The 15,945-nt window shown below is 36.8% G+C and overlaps 1 protein-coding gene across 1 annotated transcript in view; it reads right to left on the bottom strand.

The window, feature by feature from the left end:
• The window catches only part of DCDC1 (doublecortin domain containing 1), a 522,229-nt gene that overhangs the window by 492,333 nt on the left and 13,951 nt on the right, over positions 1–15,945 (bottom strand). The window contains exons 2-4 of the mRNA XM_064289443.1: positions 14,699–14,968; positions 13,294–13,450; positions 12,667–12,829 (exon numbers count right to left, since the gene is read on the bottom strand). Of these exons, the coding sequence (XP_064145513.1) occupies positions 12,667–12,829; positions 13,294–13,450; positions 14,699–14,968 (590 nt within the window). The remainder of the gene's footprint in view (positions 1–12,666; positions 12,830–13,293; positions 13,451–14,698; positions 14,969–15,945) is intronic.

Below are 15,945 nucleotides of genomic sequence, written 5' to 3'. Positions count from 1 at the left end.
TTGCCAAATGTATCAGATCAGATCATAACTATTATTTCATTACATCAATATTGACTTATATTTATTCTGTATTTTGGGAAAAGAGTACATTTTTATACTCAGGATTAATTAGCTTTTTCATTACCATACCCTTTATTATGTTCACTGGGAAACCAAAATATATATCATGGAGAACAGCCTAGAGTAAGAAAAAGCAAAAAAAAAAAAAACCTTAAAAGGCTAGTGCATAGTATGCATTGGCTTCAGAATTGTAAAATTTGGGGTTGAAAGAAACTTTAGATATTATTGAATGTAACCACCCATTTAATTTATTCAATTAGTTACTCAACAAACATGCACTGAGTGTCTACCAGTAAGGACACTGCATAGAGACGACCTCAAAGAATTCTCAGTCTGTTCAGAAAGACAAGAAAGGAAAACAATCCACAATATGGCAGGTCAACACCCATAGAAGCAGCAGTCAAGAAATCAAACGACATATTGCATTGGGCAAATCTGCTGCAAATGACCTCTTTAAAGTGTTCAAAAGCAAAGACATGTCACTTTGAGGACAAAGGTATGCCTGACCCAAACCATGGTATTTTCAATCACCTCTTATGCATGCAAAACTGGGCAATGAATAAGGAAATCCGAAGAAGAATTGGTGCTTTTGAATTACAGTGTTGGTCAAGAATACTGAATATACCACGGAGTGAACTTCGTACCAGAACAAACAAATCTGTCTTGGAAGAAGTACAATCAGAATGCTCCTTGGAAGCATGGATGAGGAGACTTCATCTCACGTACTTTGGACATGCTATCAGGAGGAACCAGCCCCTGGAGAAAGGCATCATGCTTGGTAAAGTAGAGGGTCAGTGAAAAAGAGGAAGACCCTCAACCAGATGGATTGACACAGTGGCTGCAACAATGGGCTGAAACACCAATTGTTGTGAGGATGGCAATGTTTTGTTCTGTTGTATTAGGGGCACTATGAGTTGGAACCGACTCAACGGCAGGTAACAACAGGTCAGAGATATGTACAGGGTATTGGGGTAACACCAAGTACAGGTGTGTGCTACAGCTTATGGTGTTCAAGAAAACTTCCCAGAGGAGGGACATGAGGTAGGACTTGAAGGGTAAGTGGAGTGGGCAAAGAGGGGGGGATCATAATCCAAGTGAAAGGAATGGTGTAGGTGAAGGCCCATAATCATCCAACATAATGGACAATTGTGGGAAGGCTAAACACAATTTTAGTGGCCAGAGGTGGAGCAAGTAGGGAGACAAGCAGCTATATCAGAGCCTCGTGCACAATGCCAAGAAGTTCCACACCCCACAAAGCAGACCATTCCATCTTCTGAACAGCTGGGACTATTGGAAAAGTCTTCCTTACCTTCAGGCAAAATCTATTTCTCTATGAAGCAACTCTACTGGGGTAAATGAGAATAAGGAAAGCCTTAGGGCGATGTTTCTCAAAATGTGGGCCACAGACCACCTACAGGAGAACCAACTGATGTGCCTAGCCAAAGGCTGGGAAGCCTCATATTAAAATCATGAGGGAATTCTTGGGTGTATCACAGTTTCATATGCCTGCATATCAAGAACTGTAGTTGGAGGACTGATGGCCTGGGTAAGCATTATTACATCCAAGGGCAAGAAAAGAAACAGAATCCGACTCTTCCACACCAGCACAGAGAATTTGAGGGTTCTCAGCAGAGACTTGGCTAGGATTTGGCCCTGGTGAGGAAACTGATTAATTTCAGAGGCTGGGAGTGGGAAGCGTGAATCAAATGGTGGTGAGACTGAAGGATATGTGGAGCAGAGTGACAGGTAGAATCTTAAAACAACCATAATGCCATCTAACATCTAAATCCATTTGGAGCTCCTAGGGAAACATACTTGCCAGCCAACAAATACTTCATAGGTTTCTGCCCTTCATTAACTTTCTCAACTCAAAATTGTGGCATCCTCCCAGGCCCGAGGCTATCTGGTGCCTTTGCAAAAATTAGCAAACAGTACCTCACTCCCAGCTGTGAAACAAAGAAAGGGTGGATCCAGTCCCACACATCCCTCGGCAACACCCAAGGGTGGGCAGTGGCCCTGTACCCTCCCAAGGATCACATTATCTATTCTTTCCTCCTTACTTTCAAAAAATAGTTCATAAACATTTAGTCTATGCAAGGTACTACAAGGAATGCAAAGACAGGTATTAAATGAACAAGAAAGCCCCTCCCTATCCCCTAAAAAAGGGTAGTAGGGGTTGAAGAGGAAGAATGGCAAGAAAGGGCATTCCTGACAGAGAAGCTGTAGAAACGCTGAAAACCTCACATCCTGGGCATCTACAGGCCCATGGGAGAATCATTTATCCCAGCATTCCACTTTTGACCATTGTCTGGTCTCAGACAAACATTAGCATAACCATTAGCCTCACTGCAATGTAATTACTCTTGGGCTGGTTTACTCTGGCCCCCTGCCAAACAGCAACATTCACAAATCTACATATGAATTTGGGGCAGGAGATTTTTAATGTACTCCTCCTAAACGTCCACTTACTGTTTGCAGCCAAGCAGGCTGCTCTACTGAGGTCTTTTCTTTTCCACAGCCACCTCCTAGGAATATGGATGGTTCACCATGGCACCTATTTCATTTGGTCCTTCATTCATCCATTGAACAATATTTATTGAGCGTCTATTAAGTACCAGGCCCTGTGCCAGAAAATGATCGTGAACAAAACAGCCATGGTTTCTGCCCTAAAAGAACTTTGTCTAGAAGTGAATACAGACATTTCACCAGTAATTACAAATCTGATGACTATTACAAAAAGGGATGGATATTCAGAGCAAAGAGAAAGTATACTTACTAGTGGAAGTTTCCCCAGAAAGTGGGGCCAAAGGCAATGCCTTTCCCTGCATGGACCTCAACACCAGGAGCCTTGGAGCATCCCTGTAGTGTTCTTGAATCTCTACCTTGTCTACTGTACTCTCAGCAAAGTCTGTCCTTATACCCCCATTTGCCAAAGAAGGACCCTAACCTCACCTTATTACTTCATCCTCTCTTCTAAATTTGCTAGCCACACCTGGTGAGTTCCAAAATAGTAAGGACAAGACCCTTTCCAATCCCCCTCTCCCCAGGCATTTTTTAGTAGATTAAGAGAGGACTGGGGTGGTGGGAATGACTTCACTCTAGTGAGGCTCTAAGGGTTAGCATGACCTCGGGAAATAATTCCCCAAAGGGACACATCCCAGCTGCTCAGGGATTACCAAGTCTCCCTGTTTACTTATTCTTCTAAAGCATTGGGAGAGCATTATGTCTCAACCATAGGTTATATTTCATTTTGAAGAACCCACATACTATTTTAGTTTCATAGCTGTATTTTTAACCAAATCATTAAAAAAATAAAGCACTTTCTATCATGCTTCTAGGTCAAAAGTCTAGCTACATTATTATTACATTAAGTCAGTATACTTCAAAAAAGCCAATGCTTATCATAAAATTAAATAAATTCAGTCTCCCACATTGTAAATATCCATTTGCATATAACAGGCAGAAAGAAAACTGTCTCCTGCCACTAGGAAAAAGGAGCAAACTTGCAACTTCAAATTCATGAACTTATTAAAAATCCTTTTATTTTTTTAAAAACGCATTCTCTTGTAGTTGGGCAATAAACTTGAAAAAGCATTAATGCTCTGACTGTCAAATAGGTATAGATAATGACATTAAGTATGAAGAAGCACATCGTTTCATGGGCACAAGATAAGTTTATAAAATATAAATGCTTTGACAGTAAGAAAACATACTGCTCTATTCAATTATGTCATCTGCTCAAAAAACAATTGCTTCTATGTTTGGTAAATAGATAAAATCCAGGTCACATTCCTGCATTCAACTGAGTTTCTAGTCACTCCCTTTTCTCTAAATCCAAGAGTTCTTTGTTTCTGCATGTTCTTAAGTGTCATCATTTATTGCCATAGGCATGATGGCTATATTTAACTAATAATGACAGTGGTTGTCATTAGATTTTAACTCAGTAACACTAGTCTGACATATCATTTGAAGTATGTCTTCAATTTAAATTTGATTAAAATTACAAACATCCCATCTATTATGTCAATCAAAATGTTGTCACTCTTTGCCTGAACTTTTCTATGAACTTTCTTTAAATAAGTCATGGCAGCTTAAAGTTAAGGTTAGCCCTGGGCCATAAACATATTTTAAAATACAACTCTTGGAACAGACCACAGGAAGGCCAGTTGGGGCTCCTTTTATAAAGCCTAGATTTTGACCTGCACCGCTGAAAAAGGCTCTCAAGGCAAAAAACACAACATAGTGAGAGTCCAAATGAAGTGGTATACACGACTGCTCCACAAGGAATTTCATTTGCTTGTATATATCTCAAGATCACAGATCAAGCAAATACACAGATCTAGCTATTTATGCCCCAGCCTGTATGAAAAGGTAATAGAAACACGGCCAGAAAGGGAGGGAGGTAAGGAAGGAAAGGAGATAAATAACAAGTGGAAAGACAATTTTTTTTTAAATAATTTTTATTGTGCTTTAGGAAAGACAATATTTTAGGCACCTATTACATGCCAGACTTTTATACATATCATCTTATTTACTTCCCTTTACTCCTATTAGGATCAATTTACAGATGAGGAAACGGAAGCTGACCGAGGTTAGGTAACTTGTCCAGCTTCATGCTGTAGTTTGATTCCCTGGCAGTGATAAAGAAAGTAGAAACAAATGTTTTTGTCATCACTACGGTTGTTTTTATTGTTGCAGTTTTCCTGAACCCAGCCAGCTATTCTGGGAAACTAGGAGTGGACACTAAGTTCTGATTAATAGCCTGGGAATCTTAATAGCATTTGGAATCTTAGCTATGTTTATAAAATGTTATACTCAGTCTTCTGTTTGGAATCGGGCTTTATAGCCATCTAATTTGCAAATTATTTATCTTAATTAGAAGAAAGATGTGGCAGTCTGCTTCCATGAAGACTGCAGCCTTAGAAACCCTATAAGGCCGTTCTACTCTGTCCTATAGCGTTGCTCTGAGTCAGAATTGACTCGATGTCAATGGACAGTGGGTCTCTACCCCTGAGGATACCAGCCATAAGCTCAGGAGTTCCCAGTCCCCAACGCTTCTGACTTGCTGGCTCTCACTACTCGCTCAGGTTCAATAATTCTCTGGAACAACTCACAGAGCTCACAGAAAGCACTCTACTTAAAATTACATCTTTATTATAGCAAAAAAGGTTGCAAATGAAGAAATGCATAGGGCAAGGGTGGTGAGAAGGCAGAAGGGGACAGGAGCTGGTTGAATGGACACAGGAAATACAAGGTGGAAAGAAGGAGTGTGCTGTCATATTGTGGGGTGAGCAACTAGGGAATCACACACAAGTAAAATTTTGTATGAAAAACTGACTTGAATTGTAAACTTTCATTTAAAGCACAATAAAAAATAAAATAAAACATTATTCATTCCTATCATACCACCATTATAACACTATTATAACACTTAACATAAAATATATAATAAATATCAATATCACACGCAAGCAAAATTTTGCTGAAGATCATTCAAAAACGGCTGCAGCAGTATATCGACAGGGAACTGCCAGAAATTCAGGCCGGTTTCAGAAGAGGGCATGGAACCAGGGATATCATTGCTGATGTCAGATGGATCCTGGCTGAAAGCAGAGAATACCAGAAGGATGTTCACCTGTGTTTTATTGACTATGCAAAGGCATTCGACTGTGTGGATCATAACAAACTATCGATAACACTGCGAAGAATGGGAATTCCAGAACACTTAATTGTGCTCGTGAGGAACCTTTACATAGATCAAGAGGCAGTTGTTTGGACAGAACAAGGGGATACTGATTGGTTTAAAGTCAGGAAAGATGTGCATCAGGGTTGTATTCTTTCACCATAGCTGTTTAATCCGTATGCTGAACAAATAATCCGAGAAGCTGGACTATATGAAGAAGAACAGGGCATCAGGATTTGAGGAAGACTCATTAACAACCTGCGTTATGCAGATGACACAACCTTGCTTGCTGAAAGTGAAGAGAACTTGAAGCACTTACTAACGAAGATCAAAGACCACACAGCCTTCAGTATGGATTGCACCTCAACATAAAGAAAACAAAAATCCTCACAACTGGACCAATGAGCAACATCATGATAAATGGAGAAAAGATTGAAGTTGTCAAGGATTTCATTTTACTTGGATCCACAATCAACAGCCATGGAAGCAGCAGTCAAGAAATCAAAAGATGCATTGTTTTGGGCAAATCTGCTGCAAAGGACCTCTTCAAAGTGTTGAAGACCAAAGATGTCACCCTGAAGACTAAGGTGCGCCTGACCTAAGCCATGGTATTTTCAATCACATCATATGCATGTGAAAGCTGGACAATGAATAAGGAAGACAGAAGAAGAGTTGATGCCTTTGAATTGTGGTGTTGGTGAGGAATATTGAATATACCATGGACTGCCAAAAGAACGAACAAATCTGTCTTGGAAGAAGTGCAGCCAGAATGCTCCATAGAGGCAAGGATGTTGAGACTGCATCTTACACATTTCGGACATGTTGTCAGGAGGAATCAGTCCCTGAAGAAGGACATCATGCTTGGCAGAGCACAGGGTCAGCGGAAAAGAGGAAGACCCTCAACAAGGTGGATTGATACAGTGGCTGCAACAATGAGCTTGAGCATAACAACGATTGTAAGGATGGCACAGGACCGGGCAGTGTTTTGTTCTGTTGTGCACAGGGTTGCTATGAGTCGGAACCGACTCAATGGCACCTAACAATAACAACATAACACTTAACACAGTCAGAAATTGCCTTGTTAAGTTACTTATATGTTTATTGCCTACGTCCCCTTCCACCTCACTAGGACATAAGCTCTATGAGGTCTCAGTCTGGCTCACACTGTATTTTTAAGGCTTGGAGCAGTGCCTGGCACATTCTAGGGACTTGATAAATATTTGTTGAATGAATGAATGAGTGGTGTCTCTTTAACTCTATTCCTCCTGCCTCCTTAGACAAGGAAGCATTTTTTGTTACATCCGAACACAGACCCTCAGCTCTAGTCAGGGAGGTATTCTCTCTGTTCACCCTCATCTGCTAGCAAACAATGCAAGGTGAAAAGAACAATACTTACAGTCCTTATGGGTTAACACCTAGTGAGAATTAACTTGCCAGATTTCTTTGCAGCTGTGACAAAAGGCCCTTACGAAAACACTTAAGGTCAGATATGTTCCCATATTTAGAAATTTTTGAATTTCAGAACGTTAATATCATACTATCATACTAGTGCATATATGATGTTAATATCATAGTATCATACTAGTGCATGTATCATATATAATACTCCCAGGAGGGTCCAGAGTAGCACCCCATAATTAAGTGCATTAATTATTTTTCAACTGAACAATTAATTAGTCATATTAAGTAAGTTTCTGCTACCATATAAGTTATGAAAAGAAGTTCTCTGTGATTTGGGATTTGGGAATTGCAGATAAGAGATTATGGACCGGTAGCACTAACTCAAGGTTGTAAGGAGTAAATATAATATACTTAAAGCACATAGCTTAGTGCGTGACACGTAGAAAGCTTTCACTTTACCAGAGCACTTTTAGGTTTGCAGGCATCTTTATCAAATAAGAATAGCCTCTGTTCATATATACAATATATATATATGTCCAGAATTTAGGTGTTTCTCAATGACTTGATATTTTCACAGCATAGGAGATGCTGTCGGCCACATGCAAGCTCTAGATTTTCCTATTAGATAAGACATTTGTAGATTCGTGTGTGTGTGTGGCTCATCTCTTGCAGTTGTCTTCAGATCTACTTATATTTACAGTAAAAATACTCTATACACTTAGTTACAGGTTTAAAACTTTTGCAGTAGGAAAATGCATGACATACATGCCTATAGTTTTACCCTTACTTGTAGAAATAGATAGAAGAATCAAGTGTTGTCTCAGAAGAAAGCGTTTTGTTTTTTTCCCCCCCCTCTTTTTTTTTATTAAGTCATTTTCCTGCTTTTGCGTAAATGCAGCTGAGTGAGAGATAAGATGGATGGGTATAACACACATATTATTGAAATAACACATTGTTTAAATAATACAATGATACAGAATCTGGGAAAGACAACTCTAACTCCTTCTGTAGCTCCTCAAATTAAGTACTGATGACCCTACAGGTTAGCTTCATAGAGCCCAATATTTGCTTTGGCAGAACTGAAGCAGCCATTGGTGTGGGCAGCTCTGTAGAGTTCTGTCTTGAGATCCAGCAGCAGGAATAGCAAGGTGTGATGTGATGTGGGTAGTGGGTCACGCTTTGAAACTTGTGCTTTTAACACAAGCATTTAAAATTCAACAAACTCGGTAGACATACAATGGAACAGAATATAACGCATGAATGCAGGTTCATTAAACTAATGCATTTTTTGAAAAACAAAATATGACAGAACATTTCATTATTGACGCAGATATGAGAAAAAGTGTTATGCTGCTATTTAGAATGTGTCTTGTGTGTCGTGGAATTGAAATATTTCCAAATCATCAATAATTAAAATGATGAGAATCCATCATTTCACTGACATTTACTTCTACGTGAAAAGATGGCCTATTTTAACTGTGCTCACACATATTCTTGTCAATCACAAGCTGTCACAGCAAATTATTTCATTTTGTAGATAACATGGCAGTTAGCAGAAAATCTCAAGGTTTAAATTTAGATCTTAGGTGTAGTATCAAGAACTCTTTTCATCATTTTTTTTTTTCCCTTCCTGTAAGTACGTTTTCACAATGCAACATATAAAAACTGTAAAATCTTATTCACAATACTCAGTCTCATTTCTGGTTAACAAAACTCAGGACTAAAATGAATCACTGTAAATGGTAACTTGGAAGGACAAATAGAAGAATAGAATATGAAAGACCTGGTAAAAATATAAAACAAAATAATAAGAGCTTTATACAATGGGAACTCGGGTCTAATGAATTAGGCTCAAATAATTTTTTTCCCTCATTTTCTTAACACCTTTATTTAATTGGAGGCCAGGAACCATTTCTTATGCTATGTTTGCATTGCCTACAGCTCCTAGCAGTTATAAAGGAGCCGAACTCTTATGAAATCCACGGACATGATCTGAGAATTTTCACTGTGCCACCGTTAAGCAGAAGGTGGCGGAAACTTAATAAAACATAAACCATATGGCCATGAATTTGAAAACTTTTCAAATGCCTTTTTAAACAACTCATTAACTACATCTTCACAATTTCAGCACAATCATTAATAAATGTCAGCATCTTTAAATGCCAAAATTACAAGACATCTTCATCAATAGTCTAGAGGAAATTTTTTTTTTATCTTTTCCACACACAATTAATCTTTCTGATTAGTCATTCAAAGTCAAAATGTAAGAATTATTCTAATACTGCATTTCAACATGTCAGTCTTGACCTTGGCCTGACCTCTACATGATAGCTTTGTGTTGAGATATTTGATGAATAGCTCTGGCTTTCTATTAAATCCAGTGCCACTGGTTGTCAGTAACAATGCTCAAGAAGGGTAGAAGAATAGCTCAAAAAAAAGTCAGAGATGCTGTGTAGGCTTTTTTCTACCTTGGTAAATCTAGAAATAGTTCTTAGGCAATCTTCACTATCTACACTGTTTTCCCAAGGAATAAGAAAACCAATGAAGTATGGAAATATAATTGCCAGAATACACATTGATTTATTTGGCCTTCCTGTAAATTTTCCTTTGGCAGAGTCGTTTGATTTACACCGTCAAATAGTGTTCTCAGTTTTAAGGATTTCTAACTTATTTATCCAGTATAAGTACCTCGAAGAGTAGAACTTCTATCTCTATGCCAGGGCTATACATAGTAGGTATTCAACAAATGTTTATTAGTTTAAGTTTAGATCGAACTGAATTAAAAAGCAGAGCTGAAAGAATAATGATTAAAAAAAGAAAGACACCAGACTTCGAGCTCCTTGTTTCATCTCTGTGTTGTAGAACCGGCCTAGTACCTGGCCATAGTAGGCTCTCAGTAAAGGCTTGCTGAATGAATGCAAATCAATAATGAAAATAATGACCAGTTAATGACTCTAATGCCTTTTTAGAAAACTGCGTATAAAACATTCATGCCCATTTAGAAAAGATAACATTAGTAATACCCAATCCTGCCAGCTGTTTTCCCCCCTCTTTAGCTTTCCCATTTAAAACTCGTGGTTGTTGAGTCAGTTCCGACTCATAGTGACCCTACAGGACAGAGTAGAACTGCCCTGTAGGGTTTCCAAGGAGCGGCGGGTGGACTTGAACTGCCGACCTTTTGGTCAGCAGCCAAGCTCTTAACCACTGTGCCACCAGGGCTCCTCTTTAGCTTTAGCATGTTCAATTTTCCAAATTGTAATAATGCTTCCTTACTCTAAATGTATCCACAATGTCCAAAGCTATACCCTACATGTTTTATTATTATGATAGACCTATGAAGACAAGGTGGCAAATTATTGGTTTATCTACAAAACATATATTCAGAAAGGTAATCTTATCCTGATTTAGAAGATTTGAAAGTGTATGTGAATATGTGGGTGAGATATGTATCTATAGATAGATATAGGTATCCATACATACACACTCCCTCAAATTATCTAAATCAAGATTATCTTTCATATATGTACTCTGTTTATTTACATTTATATTCTTAATGTTTTGAAAGAAACCAAATACCAGTGTATAGGCTTATCTATGAGTTTAACTGAGACCAAGTGGCTTTTTCCCCATTATACTTATCCTAAGTCTTTTTAATGGACGTGTGATGTGCTAGTCTGTGTCCAAGCTCACCTACAATTCTTTTCTCAAAAGAGAAGGCACATCTGCCACCTGCTCTACTCCGTGTCCCAGCAACAACTGTCGAGCAGCATAAAGATTGATTATCAGTCAAAAACCATTGCACAACACCAGATTTTGGTGGGTTAAGCTTGCTGATCCAGCAAGAGATGGTGTGAAATTTTCAGGAGTGTGTGCCAACATTTTGGTGCTAAAAGAACAGCAGTGCATGTCACAGTGAAACACAGCCAAAGATATGCAGACAAAGCAGAGAAGTTTTTTGTTCTGGACATGGCTTTATAAAGAATAAAACAGAAAACAAAAAGTAGGAGGCAATTAGTTTGTACATTTAAAAATCATCCACCAAGCTTAGCTTTGTGTGTAACCTTGTTATTTTAAGTATACATGTCCAGGGGATATTCTAAGAAGCTTAGTTATAATAACATATATATATATATCTTCTACAACACCATTAACCATATAAAAGGTAAGTATTCATAAAAATAATTAACCGTATAAAAGGTACGAATTTATTCATAAAAATAATTGAGGATCTTAATGATGCACTCACTACATAAATATCTGAATTTTTTTAAAAGTCACTTCTTAGACATATGTGCTCACAAGGATTCATGTTTTGATACAAGCAGGAGATTTACTGAAAACAAAATAAAGGCAATCATATTTTGAAGTTAAAGGAGAATTTGGCAAATATAAGGGTCTACACTATCACACAGGTAATTTTTACTGAGTATTATAGCGACAAGTTTCTTTACAATGACCAATTATCTTGAGCTTTATATTGAATTCGAGAATTTTTTTTTCCTGTAGATCAAGTATGATCAAAGAGAGAGAAATCTGCTATCATTTTACACAATATCATTAATAGAAAATGGATTTTCATCACTTCATCTGTAATGAGCTCCAAAATTAATTTTCTTCTTCTTATGCAATTATTGCCTAGACTTGCCTTTGATTTGCCAGCTTAATAGCAGTTGCAGACAAAAGTACTTCTAATAAAGTATAAAATGCATAGGGTAGTACAGCAGATAGATACTGAATCTTTAAGGCAAAGTTCTTAGGTCATTTAAACGTGATTACCATATATAGCACTTGATAACTGACACTGGATATGACATGCTTGGAAGAATATTCTTGGATAGCTGGGACTTTTATTTCTCTGTTAAAATGTATTCTTTCCCACTGAAGAAAAAACATGTGTAATTTAGAAAATCTCCACATTCCTGAAATGTTGAAATTTTTTTAAAAGATCTTACCTAAGATTTTATACACACACACACACACACACATACTTCAAGTTTAAAAAAAAAAGTCAAGCTGCAGCAGTTACCTTAAAAAATTTGTATTAGGAAAATCATATGTATATTAAGAATTATACGTTCATTACTGGCCACATTTCCATAATTACGCTAATGTCATCTGAAAAAAGACCAAGAGTATAAATGAAGAAATGATACTAGAAACTTTGAACTGTTTTCTGAGAAAATAATTCTAATGAATTATGTCTGTTGGGTGTCACAGAAACTAAACAGTAAATTCAATAATCTCTGATTTAATTTATTATATTTTCACCATTTAACCTCCTGCAGGCTCCCTAATGTCTGTTCAGATCTATATTAAATTAAGCACCAATGCTAATGAAGGGCAATAAACGTGGCTGTCAGTGGATTTTTCTTTCATTAAGCACATTATCCTCTTACTGAGCTGTAAATGCGTAAACATTAGTTTTGTTAAACCATGCAAAAAAGACAGGATGAAAATCATTTTTTAATTGCACCCCTTAAGCAATTTACAGTGTGTGGGGGTAGGGTTTTTTTCTTTTTTACCTTTAATTTTTTTGAATGGATCTATAAAGGGCTCTCCAGTTGAAACATAAATGTCAGCTTCATGGGGTATATCTTTAGGTTCGAGGGCTTCAGTGCCGTCTGCCAAGAACACTCGTCGTGCAGCCCTGTTCAGATTCAGCTTTTCCGTGCATTCTTGCAGCAACTAGAAGAAAACAAGAGGTAAGATTTACTAGAATGAAAACAACACATTTCCACCAAACAAAAGGTTCTAACGATCAAAATAGAAATGCAATTGAGTCACTTGTCAAGTTAAGTAACTCAAGCAACTCGACCAATATAGTTATTTTCTAGCAGGTGAAAATATAGAAATAAAAGGTAAATAAATCACAGCCCTGAGAATACTTAATGATTGTCTAATTTTAGTCCTCAAGTGTTTTGTCATTTTAAAAGACATTGTATCTGTTTAATATATATATATTATATATATATATAGGTAAAAAAAGGAAATGAGTGAAATGTTTGTGAGATGTATGTATATATAAGAAATTTACAGGTTTGATTATTAAAAAGAAAATTTGAACAATAAATGTCATCTTTTTCATTTTTTAATATTGTAAAGACAGCAAGGAAGAAATGAAGCAGTGAAAACTTTGGAGCACTAGTTACCAAGGTGATGGTTGGTACAATAACTTTGGCAAAGGCTGTTCTAGACCCATTTTTGTAAGCTGTTGCTCTAATCATTCTTGGTTGAAGCTTGAGTCTTTGAGACATTCTATGCCAGCTCCGGGCAGACTGAAATTTTGAAGAAGAGAACGCTGCAACTCTGAAGAAAATAAAACACAAGAATTAGTGCATGTTAGTAGACACTTTTAAATAAATATTATCCTGGATTTGTTTTACAGATATAAATCCCAAAGACTGTTCCTATGTATATAAATGTTCGCCAAAAAATTCTTTTTATAAGATATATTGTCCCTATCTAGTTAAATATTCCAAAAAAATTGAAACAGGGTAAGTATGTCAAAACGGCTCATGTAAAACACTTTTCTCAGAATAAATCATTTTTATCATTTTACTTATAAAATATAACACTCATTTTTAAAAATCATATATATTTCTATCTGCTACACTCTGATAGAAAGCAAAATTATAATATGGTCTTATATTAATAACTATATAATTACAATATATAACAATAACAATAATAAATGGCTTTTTTCTTTTTTTCATGTTTATGAAAGTTCTTGATTTTTTTTAAAACCGTGAAATTCAAATAGATTATAACCAAAATTATGATGCTGAAGGTAATTATAATTGCCCTCATTTCAAATTGTTTGGGGGCAATAAGAGTTAAGATTCCTTTTATATGTGTCCTCACTCAAAACCAGTTTTGACCTTTATTATTTTCTAGGCAAAAGTATAAGGTAAAATTGACGAACTAACATGCCAAATTTTTAATCTCAGAGTTCTTTAACCATGTTAATTCTCAGTGCCACAGAAGCAAAGTAAACACTTTAAAATAAAAACTTCTGGTAAATTAAAATCACAATACACATGTTCAAACATCTGAAAATAATGGAATATGAGTTTCTTGAGGTGATTTTTATTTTTACCAACATTTTCTTCTGTCCATAAACTTTTAGGTTAACAGTTTCTGCTAACAATCTCTATGTGGAAAGCATATATACCAAAGTGGTTTTATAATAAATTCATTTCAATTCCATTTTGTTTCAAAATATTAAATATCAAAAGTATGCATTTCTATTCTTAAATATCCTGTAAGCAAAGATATTTCATGGCTTGATTAGCTTGATTCTGCTTCAAATATTCTTTTCAGAGTTTCAGATTAACCAGGTTGAAGTATATCTTACGTTTCCCACAAGTGTAATTAGTAACACTCTACTCTGGTGTTTTCAAAAAAACAAAACAAAACAAAGCAAAAACACAAACAAAACCCTTGAGATGTGCTACATTTTAATGTCTGAAACAGTCAATTGAATCATTATAAATTCCACTCAAAGGAAATAGCTTCAACACTCAGTTAAAAAGAACAGAGAACAGCTTTGATTACCTCAGTTGACCCACCGGAGCACTGACAGGTCTGTTTCCTTTGGATGCTGATATAAGGCAAGAATTGTTTTTACTGTTTGATTTGTAGCTATCTCGAGCTGATATTTCATCACGGCTGTGATCTGATACTGTTTGATGTGTGGAGCAATCCTGAAGTCCCGACCCTTCTGATACCACTGCTGAATGCAAAAGTTTGTTGGGGCCAAACTGAGTCTGCAAATAATCTTCAGGAGTTTTAATAACTGCTTTTGCCTGAGATGACATAAACTCCCTGAAAGAAGCAAAGCATGGACAAATACAATTAAATGATTTTTAATCACTTATTAACAAGTGCTATTTAATAACTAATTATGGGCTTTGTGCTAGACACGGTACTATGCACTTAACAGACATTATTTTGTTTAACCCTTACAATATCCTTGGGAAGTGGATAGAATTTTTATCTCTCTTTCAGATTTAAGAAACTGAGTCTCCGAAAGGTTAATTAACTTGCACAAGGTCACCTAATCAGTAGGTGATAGGGTAGGAATTCGAGCTCAAGCCTGTCCCAAAATAAAACCCATGCTCACAACCATTAAGATTCATTGCTTTCCTTAAACTAAGGAAGAAAGTTTGTGTAATCCTTGAAAGAATATAAGTACACATTTTAAACTATTCGAAGCACTTTTTAAAACACTAGCACTCTACTAAGCACTAAACCCACCAAAAAACCAAACCCGCTGCCATCATATAGATCCCAGCTCATAGAAACCCTATAGGACAGAGCAGAAGTACCCCATACAGTTTCCAAGGATTGCCTGGTGGATTTGAACTGCTGACCTTTAGGTTAGCAACCATAGCACTTAACCACTACTGCCACCAGAGCTTCCTATTAAGTACTAGAGAATACAAAAGTTAAAGCTATGGAACCTACCCTAAAGAAGCTTGCAAACTACCCCCTAATAAATAATTAGAGAATGTGTATTTAAACTGCTTGGAACTGAGTGTGTACTAACTTTGAATGCAAAAAGAATTCGTTGAAGGTGTGTTTGGTGCGGGCTGGAAAAAAGGTGGTAAAAGCTTCACAGCAGACCTGGGATTAGGGGAACCAACGTGTCCTGGTTTGCCCAGGACTGTCCTGATTTTAGCACTGAAAGACACTCATTTGGGGAACTCCCTTAGTCTCGGACAAACTAGGACAGTTACTAATCTTTCCTGGAATTTAAGACGGAGGAGTAGCATTTAGATGAACACAAGGGGAGAGAGAAA

Source organism: Loxodonta africana, chromosome 7, assembly GCF_030014295.1.
Source record: "Loxodonta africana isolate mLoxAfr1 chromosome 7, mLoxAfr1.hap2, whole genome shotgun sequence".
Classification (NCBI taxonomy): domain Eukaryota; kingdom Metazoa; phylum Chordata; class Mammalia; order Proboscidea; family Elephantidae; genus Loxodonta; species Loxodonta africana.
The sequence above is the reverse complement of the archived record's forward strand: the minus strand, read 5'-3'. Positions and strand labels throughout refer to the sequence as shown.